The sequence below is a fragment of the Pteronotus mesoamericanus genome, unplaced genomic scaffold (genome assembly GCF_021234165.1).
Source record: "Pteronotus mesoamericanus isolate MK-2021 breed Mesoamerican mustached bat unplaced genomic scaffold, CSHL_Meso_final contig_42, whole genome shotgun sequence".
Classification (NCBI taxonomy): Eukaryota; Metazoa; Chordata; class Mammalia; order Chiroptera; family Mormoopidae; genus Pteronotus; species Pteronotus mesoamericanus.
Genome location: NW_026555157.1, coordinates 14,500,225 through 14,517,873, shown reverse-complemented (window position 1 = coordinate 14,517,873; position 17,649 = coordinate 14,500,225). Strand labels below are relative to the sequence as shown.

The window sequence follows — 17,649 nt, the reverse complement described above, 5'->3', positions numbered from 1 at the left end:
CTCATATTAAAAAGGACATGAAGAGAAAAATTTGCTTAGGCACTACATTTTTTTCAAAGTTTGTCACATAGACTTTATGACATAGGAGCACTGATAATCTTAAATTATCTTGAATGCTGGGTGGAATTCTTCCAATCATTTAGGAAGAATCTGTTGAATAATAGAAAAACTATCAAATCCATTATTCCTGATGATAATAAACAACAAGTTGTACCTGACTTTTGACCTTGAGCAAAATATATTGAGGGTGACTTTCTAGAAGGACTGAGTACTAAAGGAAGGAAATAGAAAAAGCAAAAGTCACACAAGTTGAATAAAAAGGACCACAGAAGGCAACAGTTTTACTGTCTAAATGCTTGTGCTTGCTTGGTCACTCTCAGAGAGTGTCGTTTCCTCCGTAACCACGGACGGCTCCAGCAGCCGGAAGTGTTCATTCAGTGCTGGCCAGGACTTGAGCATGTTATACATCCTCGTTCGCAGCCTCAGTGAGGGTGCCCCTGGCAGCAACTTCACTCCCCCAACGGATGACGACAACGACTTCAACACTTTGGAAGCTTCTTTCTGGAAGATTGTTGTTCTGACAGTGTAGAGGATAAAAATTTGCAGTCCCTGGCAGATAGAAAAAAAAGCTTATTTTAGGTAAGTGGTGAGATACAGAATCAGGGAATAGATTTTATTTCACCCTGCCACCCACCGTTTTCTTATCATTCACAACTCCCCAAACTTAACAAATTAAATAATATGTGTAGGTGAGTTGATAGTATTGTGCCAATGTTTATTTCTTGATTCTGACGAGATACTGGGGTTATACAAGTATTATCATTAGGGAAAGCTGAACAAAGAGCACATGGGAACTCTGTACTACTTTTGCAACTTCTTGTATTAAACTATTTCAAAATAAAAAGTTATTAAATATAAATACCCATCAATGTCTCCCAGATTGGTATCTATATGACCTCAAGCCTTATAAGGATTTATATCTGATGTTGTGGTAAGATAATTCAAAGACTCTTGAGTTTGACTAATAGAATCAATACTTATTGGCAAGAGATAGATTAGTTCACTGGACAAAAGTAGGAAGATAACTTGATTGTCAACCAACAGGTCATATCTAATTCATCTGAAGAAGGCCTTGATGACACAAGGAAGTGTGCATGGGGACATAGGTTTCAGAAGGACAAAAGTGGTCATTGGCCATCCTGATTGTTCAAGGGAGAGAAATTTGTTTTGGAAACATGAGAAATCTGGTTTCTAGAAAAGCTCCTCTTTGTGGGCTACACCATATCATCTGACTTTTCCATAATTTAAATTCTAAGTCAAAGACAACACTGGATAGAATTTCTGATTGTACAATAATTAGGAAAAGACATAGACTAAGGAGAGTCCATGAAGACACTATCCTGTGGCACTCTGTCTGAGTGGAATCCCAATATTTCTGTGCTCTCTAAAATTCCAAAGGTGTTATTTGAAAAGACAAATAAAAATGTATGGGTCAAACTAATTATCACTCGCACAAAGATCAAATTGTACTTATTGAGTAATATCTGTGGCACTTAACAAATAAATGTTTATTAGCATTATAGCACTATAAATCTAGGAAGAACTTTACATATAAACTAATCTAGTCATTCATACACTTTAATGTACATAATAATCACCTGGGCATTTGTTTAAAGGGGAAAGTCCTGGTTCTTACCCTGTAGACTCTGACTGAGGGGGGAGGCTGCCCAGGAATCAGCATTTTAACACCTAGGTACATTCTAATGTAGGCAGTATTCACACCCACTTTGAAGAACACTGAGTCAATTTTAACACCCCCTTCCATTTTATATTTTACATACCTCGCTCATAGAGGTTGTGTGATTTACCTAAAATCATGTGAATCACTAATGTTAAAGCTAAAAGACAGCCTAAGTATCTTGACTTTTAATCCAATGCTCTTGCTACATGACCCCTCTCAATTTTACTATGTAGTATGAATATTTTGTAATGGGCCTCTATTTTATAATGTGACTCTCCTATGCATGGAGAAGAGAATATCCTTCTTCATATCTTTTTTTTAGATACTTTTCTAAATTCCTGGCCACTCCAGGTAATAAGCCAATGGTCAATTGACAATCCCAAACTAAGTTTACCCCAGTTATTGCCCTTCTGGGGAGTTTCCATTGGGTATTGCCAACAGTAAAGAACTGCCTTATACCCATTTAAATTTAGCAGAAGGCACACTTCCATTGTTTAAGGGAGTTAGTCACAAAAGGCTCTGAGGAGGGTACCTAGGATGGAGGGTAAGGAGCTTACAAACATTAATTGAGATGTTAGCAATTCATACAGACAAGCAGCTCTCCACACTGCACTATAGAGATGCCTCATCATTTGCAGTCAAGTCAAATTTATCTAAGGCCCTTCCCAATGATTTCCATTTTGTATCAGACCTCCCTCCTCGGTAATATTTGACCAGAGCCAGAAACAACCAATATATCAACTGCACACAGTGGTTACTACTCTTAGCAACTTAATGAGACATTCACCAAACAGCACAGTTTACTTCACAAAATATTAGAGAAGCATAGCCCATCCTGATATCAAACAAGATGTTATCTGCTCTGGCTGGTGTGGCTCAGTGGATTGAGCACTGGCTTGCGAACCATAGGGTCACCAGTTCAATTCCCAGTCAGGGCACATGCCTGGGATGCAGGCCAGGTCCCCAGTAGAGGGTGATCAAGAGGCAACCACACACTCATGTTTCTCTCCCTCTACTTCTCCCTTCCCCTCTCTCTAAAAATAAATAAATAAAATCTTTTAAAAAGATGTTATCTGGTGCAAAAAATATATACAAGCATGTGGCTTGCACTAGAGAACTAATAATCTAGTTGAGGAGATAAGACTTCTATGTATAAGAAGTTAATTTTTGAGTACAAGAAGAAATGGAATAAATGAATTTACAAAACTATAATACTTCCACTTTACTTCAGTTATGTTAATAAAGCTAGAATTAAAGTAATCACTTCAAGGATGAGAGTCTATAAATAAATAATCTACATGGATTGTACCAATTTCAATTTCCCTGGTTTGAGAACGTTTTATGGTTATATGGGATGTTGTCGCTAGAAGAGTTGGGTGAAGCGTACATAGGAACTTGGCGCTGTTTTAGTAAGTTCTTGTGAGTCCAAAGTTATTTCAAAAAAATTTAAGGGATGGTGTAAGAATGGGGAGAAACACCCCCCCGCACCAAAGATAAATTTTAAATTGTACTAATAAAACCAGGGGGTAGGAAGCAGGTAAACTGTGTTAATATTATTACCCTAAAAAGGGAGGAATCAGTATATACTGTTTTACTCTGGAAATTGAAAACTGTTATCAATTGTAGTAATGTTTAATGAACAAAGATAATAATTAACAAAATAAAGTTGTTCTAATTATTAGAGAAGGTTAAGTAAAAGAGAACACAATTATATAGCACAATATATAAACTAAGGAAAAATCAGGGTTAAATGTGAAAAAAGGAAATAAGATAACAAAACAAGGTTAAACATATTAGTTTTGATAGCTAAATAGCTAAAAAGTTTAACTTTTTCAATAAAATGGAAAACAATGAGAAAATATATTTTTTTAATCTAAATATATAGAGTCTAAAAAGAGATGTCAAGAACAAAGTGACACAGAAAACTTAAAGGTGAAAGAACTAGCATAAATACATTAAATAAAATCAAATAAACACAAAATAGAAGATGCTACATTAACATATGGTAAATCAGATTTCAACACAAAATGGGACTGAAAGTGACTGGTTATATTGATAAAAGGTAAAATGTACGAGAAATATACAACATCCATTAATTTCTAGGAACACAATAATACAGCATTAAATTATAGAAGACAGTTAAATGTTATAAGAAAAATTGGTAGAAAATTAGTGTAAAAAGAAGTCTTACATGTCTTTCTCAGTCTTTGGTGAACAAATTAAAGGCAAATAAGATTTTATAAAAATAATTTGAAAACTAAATCTATTACCTTTAAAAAGTACATGTGTGACATATAAAGATATTGTCAGAAGGTAGTCTCAGTAAACATCCAATGGAAAAATTTTGTAAGCAATACAAAATATGTGGAATTTAGAAACTGTTTTTTTCTTTTAAGGTTGGAGTTCTGGAATATAAGAAGTGAACTCCTTTCCTTGCCTATACAGGTGATTCAGTGATTACACACAAATGATCCTGGTGTAGTACGGAGACTCAAAGAGAGGTAATTTTAATATATTGAAATATAATTCACTCTGCCAGCTCAGGAAAGGAAAGACTTCATATATAGATGGAAAAGTCCTTGTAATATTTTTCACCAGAGCAAAAGGCAACATTTGCCCCAGGAGGAAGCACAGAATAAAAAGCATGGAGAGAAATCCGGATTTCAAGATAGGTCCTTTAATAATAAATCTTTGTTTTATCTTAAATTTTTGACACTTACCTACATAATACACAAATACAAAAGTATAAAAACAAAACTCCTCTGAGGTCAAACAGGATTATTTTTAATCTACCATTTTGATCATCTATATCACTATTTTTGCCATGATGAAAATCAGAAGATAACCATAATACTTTGTCTAAATGTTTAGCTTCTTATAGTAGAGATTCTCAAAATGTTAATAGGATGGTTTCCAAAGGAAAAAATACATAAATCTTAATTTTTAATTTTAAAACAAAGTACGAATAAAATGTTCTTTAAAAGATTTATGATTAAATATATCCTTGAGATAAGACTCAAGAAATAAGAGCATCTTCAGTCCTATGTATAATTATGTCACAGAAAAAAACTTCATAAGGTTTTGCTCCTATTAAACCAACTCTCTTGTAAAATTTTATGTATAGAAAAATCAAAAGATTATACCAAAAACTAGTTAGAACTAAAAAAATGAATTCAGTAAAGTTGCAGGATACAAAATAAACACACAGAAGCCAATTGCATTTCTATACACTAATAACAAACTAACAAGAAGAGAAATTAAGAAAACAATTTTATTTACAATAGCACCAAAAACAATTACATAATTAGTAATACATTTAACCCAAGAAAGTGAAATACCCATACACCTAAAACAATAAGACATTGATGAAAGACATTGAAGAAGACACAAATCGATGGAAAGTTAGACTATGCTCTTGGGTTGGAAAAACTAATACTGTGAAAATGTTCATGTTACCCAAAACAATATAGATTTAATGTAATCCCTACCAAAATTCCAATAACATTTTCCACAGGTGTAGAAAAAAACTATCGTAAATTTGTATAAAACCACAAAAGACCCCAGTAGCCAAAGCAATCCTGAAAAAGAACAAAGTCAGAGACATCATACTTCCTAATTTCAAGCTATATCACAAAGCTATAGTAGTCAAAACAGTATGGTATTGGCATAAAAAAATAGGCATGTACCCAGTAGAACAGAGTGGAGAGGCCAGACATACACCCATAAACCCATGCATGTATGGTTAACTAATTTGACAAGGGCACCAAGAACACGTAATGGGGAAAGGATAATCTCTCCAATAAATGATGTTGGGAAAACTGGATATTCACATGCAAAGGAATGAAATTGTACTACAATTTTACATCACTGATAAAAGTTAACTTGAAGTGGATCAAAGACTTATGTAAGCCCTGAAACCATAAAGCTTCTAGAAGAAAACATTGGGAAAAGGATCCTCGATAATGGTCATAGCAACAATTTCTTGGCTAACACACCAAAAGCACAGGTATCCAAAAGTAAATAAACAAGCAGGACTACACCAAACTAAAGAGCTTTTGCACTGCAAAGAAAATAATAAATTGAAAAGGCAGCCTACAGGATGGGAGAATATATTTGCAAACTATATACCTGATAAGGGATTAATATCCAAAATACAAAAGGAATTCATGCAACACAATAGAAAAAATGAATAATTTTAAAATGAGCAAAGAACCTGAATAGACATTTTTCCAAAGAAGACACATAGCCCTGACCCATGTGGCTCAGTTGGTTGAGCATCTTCCTACAAAGCCAGCAGTTGCTGATCTGATTCCCTGTCAGGGCACATGCCTGGGTTGCAAGTTAACCAATCAATGTTTCTGTCTCACATTGATGTTTCCCTCCCTCCCCTTCTCCCTCCCTTCCTCTCTCTCTAAAAATAAATAAATAAAATTTTTATAAAAAAAAAGAATGCATACAAATGGCCAACAGGTACATGAAAATGTGTTTGACATCTTTAATTATTAGGGAAACACAAATCAAAATCACAGTGAGATATCACCTCACATCTGTTAGGATGTCAATTATCAAAAAGACAAGAGATAAAAATGTTGCTGAGGATGTGGAGAAAAAGAAACTTTTACATACTTTTGGTGAGAATGTAAATTGGTACAGTATGGCAGTTACTCAGAAAGTTAAAACTTGAGCTACCACATATTCCAGCAATTTCACTCCTGGATATATAGCCAAAGGAAATGAAATCCATATCTTGAAGAGATAGCTGCACACCCATGTTTACTGAAGCATTATTCACCATAGACAATATATGAAAACAACCTAAATGTCTTTTCATTGGTGAATGATAAAGAAAATGTGCCCTGGCTGGGTGGTTCAATTGGTTGGAGTATTGTCCCATACACCAAAAGGTTGCAGGTTCCATCCCTGGTCAGTGCACAAACCTAGGTTGGGGGTTCAGTCCCAGGCCAGGACATGTATGAGATGCAACCAATCTATGTTTCTCTCAGATCAGTGTGTGTGTGTGTGTGTGTGTGTGTGTGTGTGTGTGTGTGTTCCCCCACCCTCCTCTCATCTAAAAGCAATAGATCTATCCTCTGGTAAGGATCAAAAAAAAGAGAACATGATATATATATATATATATATTTATAAATAAGCTTATAAATTTATATTATATATTTATTACACATCTATAAATAATAGATTACTATTCAGACATAAAATACAAGGACATTCTACCATTTGCAAAAACATGAATGAACCTGAAGGGCATCATGCTAAATGAAATAAGTCAGATAGAAAATGACAAATACTCTATGGTATTACTTATATGTGAATCTTTTTTTTAAAAAGCCAACTTCATAGAGAAAGAATAGCATGCTAGTTGCCAGGTGCTGGAGGAAGGGGGAAATGGGATAATGTAGGTTAAAGAACGCAAATTTTCAGTTATAAAAAGAATAATTTCTGAGAATCTGATGTAGAGCATGGTGACTCTGATTAATCATATGATATTGTATACTAGAAAGTTGCTGAGTAGTTAAGCATTCTCACCACACAGTCTAAAAAGTTAGCTATGTGAGAAACATGTATAAAGGACCCACGGACAAAGACAACTGGGTCGGGGGAGGATTGAACGTGGGAGGGTGGGTAGGGCAGAGGAGAGCAATGGGGTAAAATGGGGACAAGTGTAATTGAACAACAATAAAAATAAAAAATAAAGTTAACTATGTGATATGGATTGTTAATTATGTTAATCTTGGTAATCATTCTACAATGTGTATGTATATCAAATCATCACATTGTACACTTGATGTATATGATTATATTTGTCAAGTATTTCCAATGATTCCTCCATACATTTTTTAAAAGAAAAAGTAAATAATCTTATAAAATTTTAAAAAGAGGGAACAATAGAAAATTCAGCCCACCCCACATGGACCCAACTTCCAGCAATAACTGTGACATTGTCCATACAACTACTGTGGGGAGCTTCTGTGAAGCTGTTGTATGGGAGAAAAGGAAAGGAAGCGCTCCCCAAGCTATTTGCCTGACAATATTTCTTCTGCCCAGAGGAGAAGGACTGGCGTGATCCAACCTTATTGCACATATATTCTATGTACTTCAGCACAGGAAAGAATATAGTAGGTAAGTCATAAAGAGCTTTCCTTTGTCTTCCCTCAAAGGATTAAAAAAGAATCTCCTAAAAGTACAAAGAAATGACCTTCGGGGAGTCTTAAATGGGGAAAACTTTGATTCAGCATCTCCTACTTTCAGACTAATCCACACCATACCTGAGTAGTGTTGAAAAGACAGAATATGTAGCTGAAGATGATCCTGATATCTTGATTATCAGTTAGCATCAAGTATGCCAGAATCCAGGTGACTCCAAAAACAACTGCAATAGATAATGTGCTAAGAATCTTCTTTAGCGATGAAACCTTTTTTGTGCTAGGCAAGAGAAAGCAAGAAAAAACAATAAGGTCCATTCCTTTTTTTCTTATTAATGCCATTGTTACCCTGCTATTGAGAATATATATTCAGCTGCCCACATACACTGTTCATTTAACAATATTATGCCTCTGGTGGAAAAATGACGTTAGACCTGTGCCTTGCTGCACAGAATCTGATTTAGCAAGCTTTATTAAGAAATACAGTGATACTTGTATCAGGCATAAACAGTTCCTTCAATACTTACAGGCAAATTTCACAAAGAATCAATTATTTCTTTGGAAGAGAAATTTACTTTGGTGATTATTACTCCTGGATCAGCTAGTGAGAAATTGGGGGGCATCTGGAACCTTCCCATGATGTAAGCTGATATGAGAATGAGAGGTTATTAAAGTGTGGAGTGATCCTCTTCCCGTGATAGTGAGACAATTGCTAATGTCTCACCTTGACTGGTGAGACATCAGCAACTGTTCCACAAGTAGAGACTTGAAAGCATTTTTTTCATTAGAGCGTGCTTTCTCTTATTGCTCTTTGGAACCCTGAAACCACTGTGTTAAGAAGCCTGGACTAGTTTAATGCAGACTGAGAGACCACAATGAAGAGAGATGAGTTTTTCCCACTGAGCAGCTACCACTCAAGACCAACCAGCCACTAACTATGAGAGTGAGTCATCCTAGATTCACATTCAAGCCAGCCAAAACCAGGACAACTGCCCAACCCACACTCCAACTTATGACAAACAATAAATATTTGTCATTGTAAGCCATTAAGTTTTGGGGTAGTTTGTAATGCAGCAATAGCTAACTGATACATGAAAGATAACTGGTTAAACAATTAAATTGTAACCTGCTTTTCATAGTAACTAAGCCAGTTTAGGAACCATACACTATCAGCCAAAATTTAGAAAGACAAATTTGGTTGATGCCTGAGACCAAAATGATAGTTCTGCATAAAGGAAACATAACCTAATTTGCAATTAGGCTGAGAAGACTTCACCAAGATTTTTCTGCATTTCTAATAAGACATAGTTTTGAATGATTATCACTCATAATCTTTCTCCATATTTCCCTCATATGGACTATCATTTATAAAGGAAAAATGATACTACTCTGGATCAGTATTTACATATCTTAAATCACATATTTAAGATTATATCCCCACTGATGATAGTAGTTTTCACCCATCTCTTCATACCAAATTAATTTGGTAAACAGCAAAGGTCACAGATGTGCTTATAGTCAGTTACTTGGGCTAAGCAGAGTCTTATAGGATTAAAGCTGAATTCATAGCCTCATTAGCACTGTGTTTTAACCAATTTGTGCTGTGGGATATTGGGGAGAGGGTATATGTATTTAATAGTATTTAATATGTATTTAATACATATTATATATTATATATCTATAGATAGATGATAGATAGATAGATAGATAGATAGATAGATAGATAGATAGATAATCAGTGATGACAATGAAAATGCAATACTTACTGAGGTCAGAAAGGATATATAAAGGAGAGAAGCAGTCCACATGGGAACTGATAAACCAGAGCATGTGCCCCATCTGCAGGGGATGTGGGCTTAATGTTGCCAGATGTTCCTTTTTTTCAAGAAAAAATATATTTTAAGTGAAATTTCCCTATTATTATATGTTCACAAGTAATTAAAAAATATAAGTCCATTATGTGATTCAAGCAACACATGTAAAACATAGCCTATAGACACTAGTTTCTAAAGTAAAAATAGAGTTATCAGCATCTATTCACAATCCTATCATTTCTTTATTCAAATCTGATTTATTGACTATTTGGGAGAAATTTTGTGTTGCGTTTTTCAGTTGGGCTCCGGTAGCATGAACGTGTGCTATGTAATGCAGCAGACCCACATGTAGTGCTGATGTGGGAAGATGGGAAGATCCACTCTCTGAGACAAAATTTAAGAGAAAATCTCTCCTGCAAACCACATGCCCCTGCCGTTGTCCCAGAGTCTGAAACTCCTCTAGGAAGTATAGGTGTATTACAGTACTTATTGTGCGTTCAGTGAGTCATGTCGGGCAGCTTCCCATTCTCTGGGAATCTTACCTTGTCAGATTCTGGTTATTCTTCCACAGCACTTTGACTAAAATGACAATAAATATAACAACATTGATGATGAGGATAATGGTCACAGGTAGAATGAGTGACCACAACAATGGACTTCTTATAAAATCTTTGCCATCCAAAACTGCCAGCCAGCAGCTGTGGAGAGAAAAGAAATTATTTCAGAAGACTAAGAAGGGTATACATATGTTTCTCCTTGTTATTATCATTATTGACATTCACTCAACTAAAAGACAATATCCCTTTGCAACATATATATTTGAGATGACTTCCAAGAATTCGGCCTACTAGAAAAATGAAATGCATTGGTTCTGCCATTACCCTCTAGGAAACAGTATTGGCTAGTGGAAAGAAAACGGGCTTTTGAGTCAGGCAGTCCCAAATTTAAAGATCACTCTCTGTCACTTACTAGATGTCTGTCTGAATTGAAGCAAGTTATTATTTTATTTTATTTTTTAATATGTAGCACATCTAGATGGCTCAAAATTTAAATGGTGTAAACATTCATAGAAAGACAAGATCCCCTCCTACAATTATCCATAGTCACCTACTGTCTGTCTCCAGTGGTAATCAATGTTTCTTGTGTATTCTTCCAGATTTAGGCTATGAATACACCAGCAAATGTAAATTTTTTCCTGATGTTCAAACAAATGATAACACATGATACTTCTATGCCTTACTTAACAACATATCTTGGAGATCATTCTATGCCAGAATACAAAGACTGTCCTCATTATTTTTATTTTTATTTATTTATTTTTTTTTATTAATTTATTTACTTTTTAAATACATTTGTCTCTGCCTTCCCCCCCCCTTTCCCTTGCCCCCTCCCACCTTCCCTCCCTCAGCTCTTCCCCTTTGGTTTTGTCCATGAGTCCTTGCTATATGTTCCTTGACTTTCCCCTTCCCTTCCCTTTCCCTGCCCCCCTCTTCCCTCTTGTCTCTGTTGATTTCTTTTCCTTTCAGTGTTGCTGGCCATATTTGCCTTGCTTCTTTGCATTGTTGGTTAGGTTCCGCTTATAGGTGAGATCATATGGTATTTGTCTTTCGCCCCCTGGCTTATTTCGCTTAGCATGATGCTCTCCAGTTCCATCCATGCTGTTGCGAAGTTTAGTACTTCTTTTTTTCTTTCTGCTACGTAGTATTCCATTGTGTATATGTACCATAATTTTTTGATCCAATCATCTACTGATGGGCATTTAGGTTGCTTCCAACACTTGGCTATTGTAAATTGTGCTGCTATGAACATTGGGGTGCATAGGTTCTTTTGTATTGGCGTTTTGGTGTTCTCAGGGTATAGTCCCAGCAGGGGAATCGCTGGATCAAAAGGCAGTTCCATTTTCAGCTTTCTGAGGAAATTCCACACTGCTTTCCATAGTGGCTGCACCAGTCTGCATTCCCACCAACAGTGGACTAGAGTTCCCTTTTCTCCACAGCCTCGCCAGCACCTGTTGTTTGTGGATCTGTTTATGATGGCCATTCTGACCGGTGTGAGGTGGTACCTCATGGTGGTTTTGATCTGCATTTCTCTAATGGCTAGTGATGCAGAGCTTTGTCCTCATTATTTTTAGAACTACATATTATTCCATTATTTTGCTATATCATAGATTATTTAAAGTCACTTATTAATTTGCATTTTGAAAGGTTTAAGTTTTAAAATGTTTGGGTAGTTATTTAACCCCATTGCATCAATTTTTGTTTGTTTTGTTGTTGCTATTTGTGGTTGTAGTCTGGTGATGTTTCCTTCTCATCGATGAGGTATAATAATCATCTGCTGGCATTGTTGTAAGAATTCATTCGTTCATTTAATAAGTATTTAAAGAATATGCTATGTGCCAGACACCATTTTAGACACCAAGATATCAGCAGTGGAAAAAAAACTAAATCCCTTCTTTAGTGAATTTATTCTAGCACAGAGAAACAGGTAAAACTAACAAATAAATAAAATATATACAATCCAGATGGTGAGAAGTGCTGTGGAGAACAATGAAGCAGATAATAAAGGTAGGTATGACTGTGTGTGGGTGGGGAGGAGGGTTTATTTTAATACGGCAGTCAGGAAAAGCCTTATGGGGGGGAAAACTGATATTTAAGCAAAGGTTTGAAGTAGATGAGGGGGAAGGGGATTCCAGGCATGGGAAACAGCAAGTGTAAAGGCCCTGAGTTTAGAGCTTATGGAACAGCAAAGAGGCCAGAGTGGCTAGAACAAATAAGTAGAAGGATTAGTGAAAAGAAGTAAATTATGTCAAGGCTTTATAGGTGATTGTATGTACTCCTGGCAAGAAAGAGAAACCTGATATAATATGTCAAGTTTTAAAGGTATTACTCTAGCTACATGCAAAAATAAGAGAAAAATGGATGCAAAAGGAGGAAATCCACTAGGAGTTTATTGCAACAATCTGGTGGTTTGGACCAGGACAAGGGATGTTAAGAAATAGTCTGTTTCCAACAAATTCAAAAGAATATATGTACCCCTACATTTCATTGCAGTGTTATTTACAATTGCCAACATTTGAAAGCAACCCAGGTGTCCATCAGTATGTGAGTGTATAAAAAAAGCTATGATACATTGAATACTACTTTTTTATGGACAAGTAGAATACACAATGAATACTACTTGTCCATAAAAAAGAAGGAAATCTTACACTTTGCAATTCATGGATGGACCTGGGGAGCACTATGTTGAATGATATAAACCAGTCAGAGAAAGACAAGTACAATATGATTTCACTCATATGTGGAATCTAGTGAATGTAATAAACTAATGAACAAAATAGAAACAGACTCATAAAGAACAGACTGACAGCTGTGAGAGGTGAGGGGGAGAGAAAGATGAAGGAATTAAGAAGAAAAAAACAACTCATAGACGCAGACAACAGCATGTTGATACCAGCAGGGAAGGAGGTGGGGGAAGTAGAAGAGGGTATAGGGTGATGGAAGGAGACTTGACTTGGGATATTGAACACACAAGGCAGCATACAGATGATGTATTATAGAATTGTACACTTGAAACCTACATACTTTTATTAACCAATATCACCTCAATAAATTCAATGTATAAAAAGAAAAAGAAATAGTCTGGTTCCAGATAAATGAGGGCTGCCTGGAAAAAGTCCAACCATTGTTAATATAACAAGAATGGTTTACGGGACATTGCTGTAACCTGGCAGTCAAGGAGAGTGGACTGAAATGCACGTTTGTGAACAATGATGGCTTCAGTGCACTAGCTGGTGGGGATGGTAGATGCCATTGAGTGAACATGTGTACTGTGTGGCTGTCATATTCAAAATGGCTGAGTGAGTAGAGCAACAAATCTGCATCAAATTTTGCATTAATACTCTGTGGAAACTCTTTGGATGATTCAGAAGGACACAGCTATGGGCAACTGGTGATTGGCAACTTCATCATGAAAACAAGCCTGCTCATGCATCATGTCTCATGCAGAGTTGTTTGGCAAAATATCAAATTACCCAGGTGACTCAAAACCCCTACAGCTCAGATTTGGCTCCCTGCAACTTCTGGCTTTTCCCAAAACTAAAATCACCTTTGAAAGGGAAGAGATTTCAGACCGTCAGTGAGATTCAGGAAAATACAACAGGGTATCTGATAGCAATTGGGAGAAATGTGTGAGATCCCAAGGTGCCTACTTTGAAGGGGACTGAGGCATCATTGTCCTATGTACAATGTTTCTTGTATCTAGTATCTTCTACAAATGTTTCTATTTTTCATAGTTCATGGCTGAATATTTTCTGGGCAGACCTCATATTTATAAGTAAAGCAAAATGATTTATTTTATTGATAGGTTGGATGTGAGATGCAGGAATATTAAGAATGACTCCGAAGTCTTTGGCCTGAGTACCTGGAAGAATGGAATTACCATTAACTGAGATGGGGAAGACGATAGGAAGGGCAGGTTTGGGAGGGAAGACCAGGAGATGGCTTATTAGACAGCCAACTGGAGATGTCAAGTAGGCACTTGGGTATTGATGTGAGAAGCTCTGGAATATATTTGGCATTCAATTAATGTGTGTTTTCTTTCTCCTGTAGGTAAAACACCATTATTATGCATGTTAAAGGATTTCTAAGTTGTTTTGCTTTGGACTGTTGCTATAGTTTAAATTATTACAAATCATATTTCTAATTTGAATGATCTTCAAGAAAACTGTAATGATGTTCAATCTCTGTAGTAAATTAAACTCTGTAGTAAATGTACTCTGTAGTAAATTAAAAAGTGAAAAGGAGTGTCTCCAACCCACTGATACATAGACTAGGCCCATCCTTAAATAAAATGGTGAGAGCGAGCAAGTTTATCTTCAGAACTTCTGTCTTCCCTTTCCTTTCATCTGTAACTGGAGAACAACTCTCCTGTCACCCTCCATATCACATTTCCCTACACAGAAGAAATGAGGGCACTTGGCTAAGAATTTAATGAAATCCTGGTAAGAAGTACTTTCAAACCTCAAGAAGCTTCTTTGGTGACTAAAAAAGTGGCCATCAAAAGTTTTAAATGGAAAAGATGAATAAATTTCTTATCCAGGCAGCCTAAAGAAACAGAGTTTAAAAAGAAATCAAGAAAGAAAATGAACAATCTAACTCTACTGGATAAAGGAGACTTGCAAATTATGAAACAAATAGACAAGTATTTATCCTTATCTGTATGTCTTGAGTCTTGAGTAAACTTTAGATGACACAATTTCTGAGAATTAATATTTGCACAATAGACGTGTGTGTTGGGGGTACAAATGTCTATAAGATTCCTCTATTACCTAACACCGATGAGGAGACCTGGAAGAGGAAAAGCTTGGATACCCATGGTCCTTAGGAAGTGTGCCCTAGGAGGGAACTCCTCACCCTCTCTATCCTTTGTAGTACTTGGAGAGATAATCATGCTGAATTTGTTCTCACAACAGCCTCTCCCTTTGTCATCCTTAATTTAATAACTTGGATTATGAGAAATAGACTGTTGAGGAGAGAGATGGATCCTACTGTGAAACTAACCCTATTGTGAGGCATTGAGCAAGACTTCGAGAGTTGAGCTTGGAGAGTCACACAGTCAAGGTTGAACTGACAAATAGCTATGGACCTGAAGTCTGGAGAGCATCATAAGTAGACCTCAGGTGAAGGATTTAACTCCTTGGTGATTTTGCCATGAAGCACACCACAAAGACAGCTTTAGCATACACAGCATTTAGTTGAATAATCTTCTCCTTTGTTCATTATAATTTCTCATGATTATTCCAACCCTTCAGGAAAGTCTGGAAACAGCCTATATGATGGTAGTGCAGAGAATATGGGGACAGAGCATGAATGAGGAATGTGGCCTGTGCTGTACCTACTCCTTAATTAGGTCCTTCTTGCAATGATTGCAGTACATCAGGGGAACTGGGTTAGGGGTTTCAGGTATCAGTGGCAAAGCAGGGAGCAGTGGGGGAGAGCATGAGATATTGAGGATGATAACTCAGGAAAACCAAAGAAGTCCCTCCTCTTTCTAAATATATCCTGAAGGAATGTGACCTTTGATGTCTGTGTATAAGGTGGAAGGTGGGGGATAAGGGTTTAACAAGAGGCAAGTCTTATACATCCTTTCCTTTCTTCGCAACTTCTCTTATCAGTCACCTAGTGTCTTCCTTAACATCTAATATTGTACTCAGGAAAGAATCTTCTCTTAATTATTTATAGCTAAGTATGAATAAATTTAAGAGAGTAGATTTAAGAGAGTAGAAAGAGAGTCTTTCTCCTAAAGGCTTTTATAGGAGTAAGTCTAGCCCTGTGCCTGGTTTAGAGGAGAAAATTAAAAATGCAATTTGAACTGAATTACCTCTCCCATGAGATACTTGCATCCAATTATGATCTCTAATTGTGAAATTCAAATTTTAAAACTCATTAAAAGATAGTTAACCCTGATTAAACAAAGAAAATAGTGCCTGAAGTATTTGGCTTCTAAAATCAAATCAGACGAATAGTCTCCTGTTCTACAGCTGGGCATGGTTAGTCCTAGAAATAGGTAAGTGCCCTAACTCCACAGCTTTCCCTTGGCACTACTTGCACATTTCCAAGAGCTTTATTTTTATTTTTAGTTGGTCTGGGTCTTAAGGTGGAATATGGGGATAAGAATTGTTGGATTATAAAATGAGAAGGGAGAATCAATTAAAGAGCAGTTGTCACTCGACAGCAGAAATACATGTAAAAAGTTGTATCTCAGCTCTCTTCTCTTCCTCCCCACATAAAAAGCAAACTCCATACAGTCAGGTACTTCCATTATTAACAATTGGTTATTCATGCTAGAGCCACAGGGAGAATGTGTTATGGGTAATAAATCATAATGAAATATTCATTATAATCGTATAAACATAGAATTGACTCATAAATATGGATAGTGCTCTCAAAAATATGAAATGTTTTCACATTTGTTGGACCTCTCACAGTAACCCCTAAGCAAATATTTCTATTATTGTTATTCCCATTACTAGATGAGAAAACTAAGATAAGTCATTACTAAGGATTAAATCTATTTTGTCCTATAATTTTTGGGGCTTAATAAAAATTCAATTTAACAAAATAAAGTTCAAATTTATAAATTCAGAAGGTAAATACATGCTTTACCAAAGGATTTATCATAGGAAATTTTCACATCACCATATTTAAAATACAATGTGTTCTTTGAAAATTTGAAATACCCACTTGTAATATAACAATTATAAAGTGTGATGCATATGTTCACTGACCCTTGGCCTCAACAGCACCGAATACTTACACTGATATAAAAAAATGGACATTAAAAAAATAAAAACTCACATTTTTTCTTGCCGGTATTTTAACTCCCACTCTGAAGGATTCTGAGAAAAAATGATTCCCATTGTCATAGCCACCACAACAGCCGGGACTCCTAGGTGATAAAGAGAGGCATCAAATTAATAATTTACCCAAGACTGGGATTAATTATAAAAGACCATGAATGAATTATACAACTGACCCTTTTCAGAATGTGTTGTTCTTTCCATGATAGACAACATACTAAATGATACTTGAGATCTAGGTTAACCGTTTTCAAATTATTTTTCTCAAAGAGTTACTCTAGTTGTCTTTCTTACAGCATTTCTTTTAAAGCAGCTAGAAGCGACAAAGTTGGGGATACAAAATCAATACTCAGAAATCAATGGCATGTTTATAATGAGAAGGGAGAACCCAATAATGACTATCAGAAAGAGAAACTAAGAAAACAATCCCATTTACTACTGTAACAACAACAAAGAAAAGATACCTAGGAATAAATTTAGCCATGGAGGTAAAAGTCATGTACTTGGAAAAATATGGGACACTGAAGAAAGAAATTGAGAAAGATGCAAATAAATGGTAGCATATACTGTGTTCAT

At 35.8% G+C, this 17,649-nt stretch overlaps 1 protein-coding gene across 1 annotated transcript in view; it reads right to left on the bottom strand.

Annotated features, from left to right (window-relative positions):
- Positions 1-348: 348 nt before the first annotated feature.
- ADGRG7 (adhesion G protein-coupled receptor G7) overlaps positions 349-17,649 on the bottom strand; it is a 65,924-nt gene continuing 48,623 nt past the window's right edge. The window contains exons 13-16 of the mRNA XM_054577384.1: positions 17,072-17,162; positions 10,259-10,414; positions 8,026-8,182; positions 349-609 (exon numbers count right to left, since the gene is read on the bottom strand). Coding sequence (XP_054433359.1) covers positions 349-609; positions 8,026-8,182; positions 10,259-10,414; positions 17,072-17,162 — 665 coding nt within the window. The remainder of the gene's footprint in view (positions 610-8,025; positions 8,183-10,258; positions 10,415-17,071; positions 17,163-17,649) is intronic.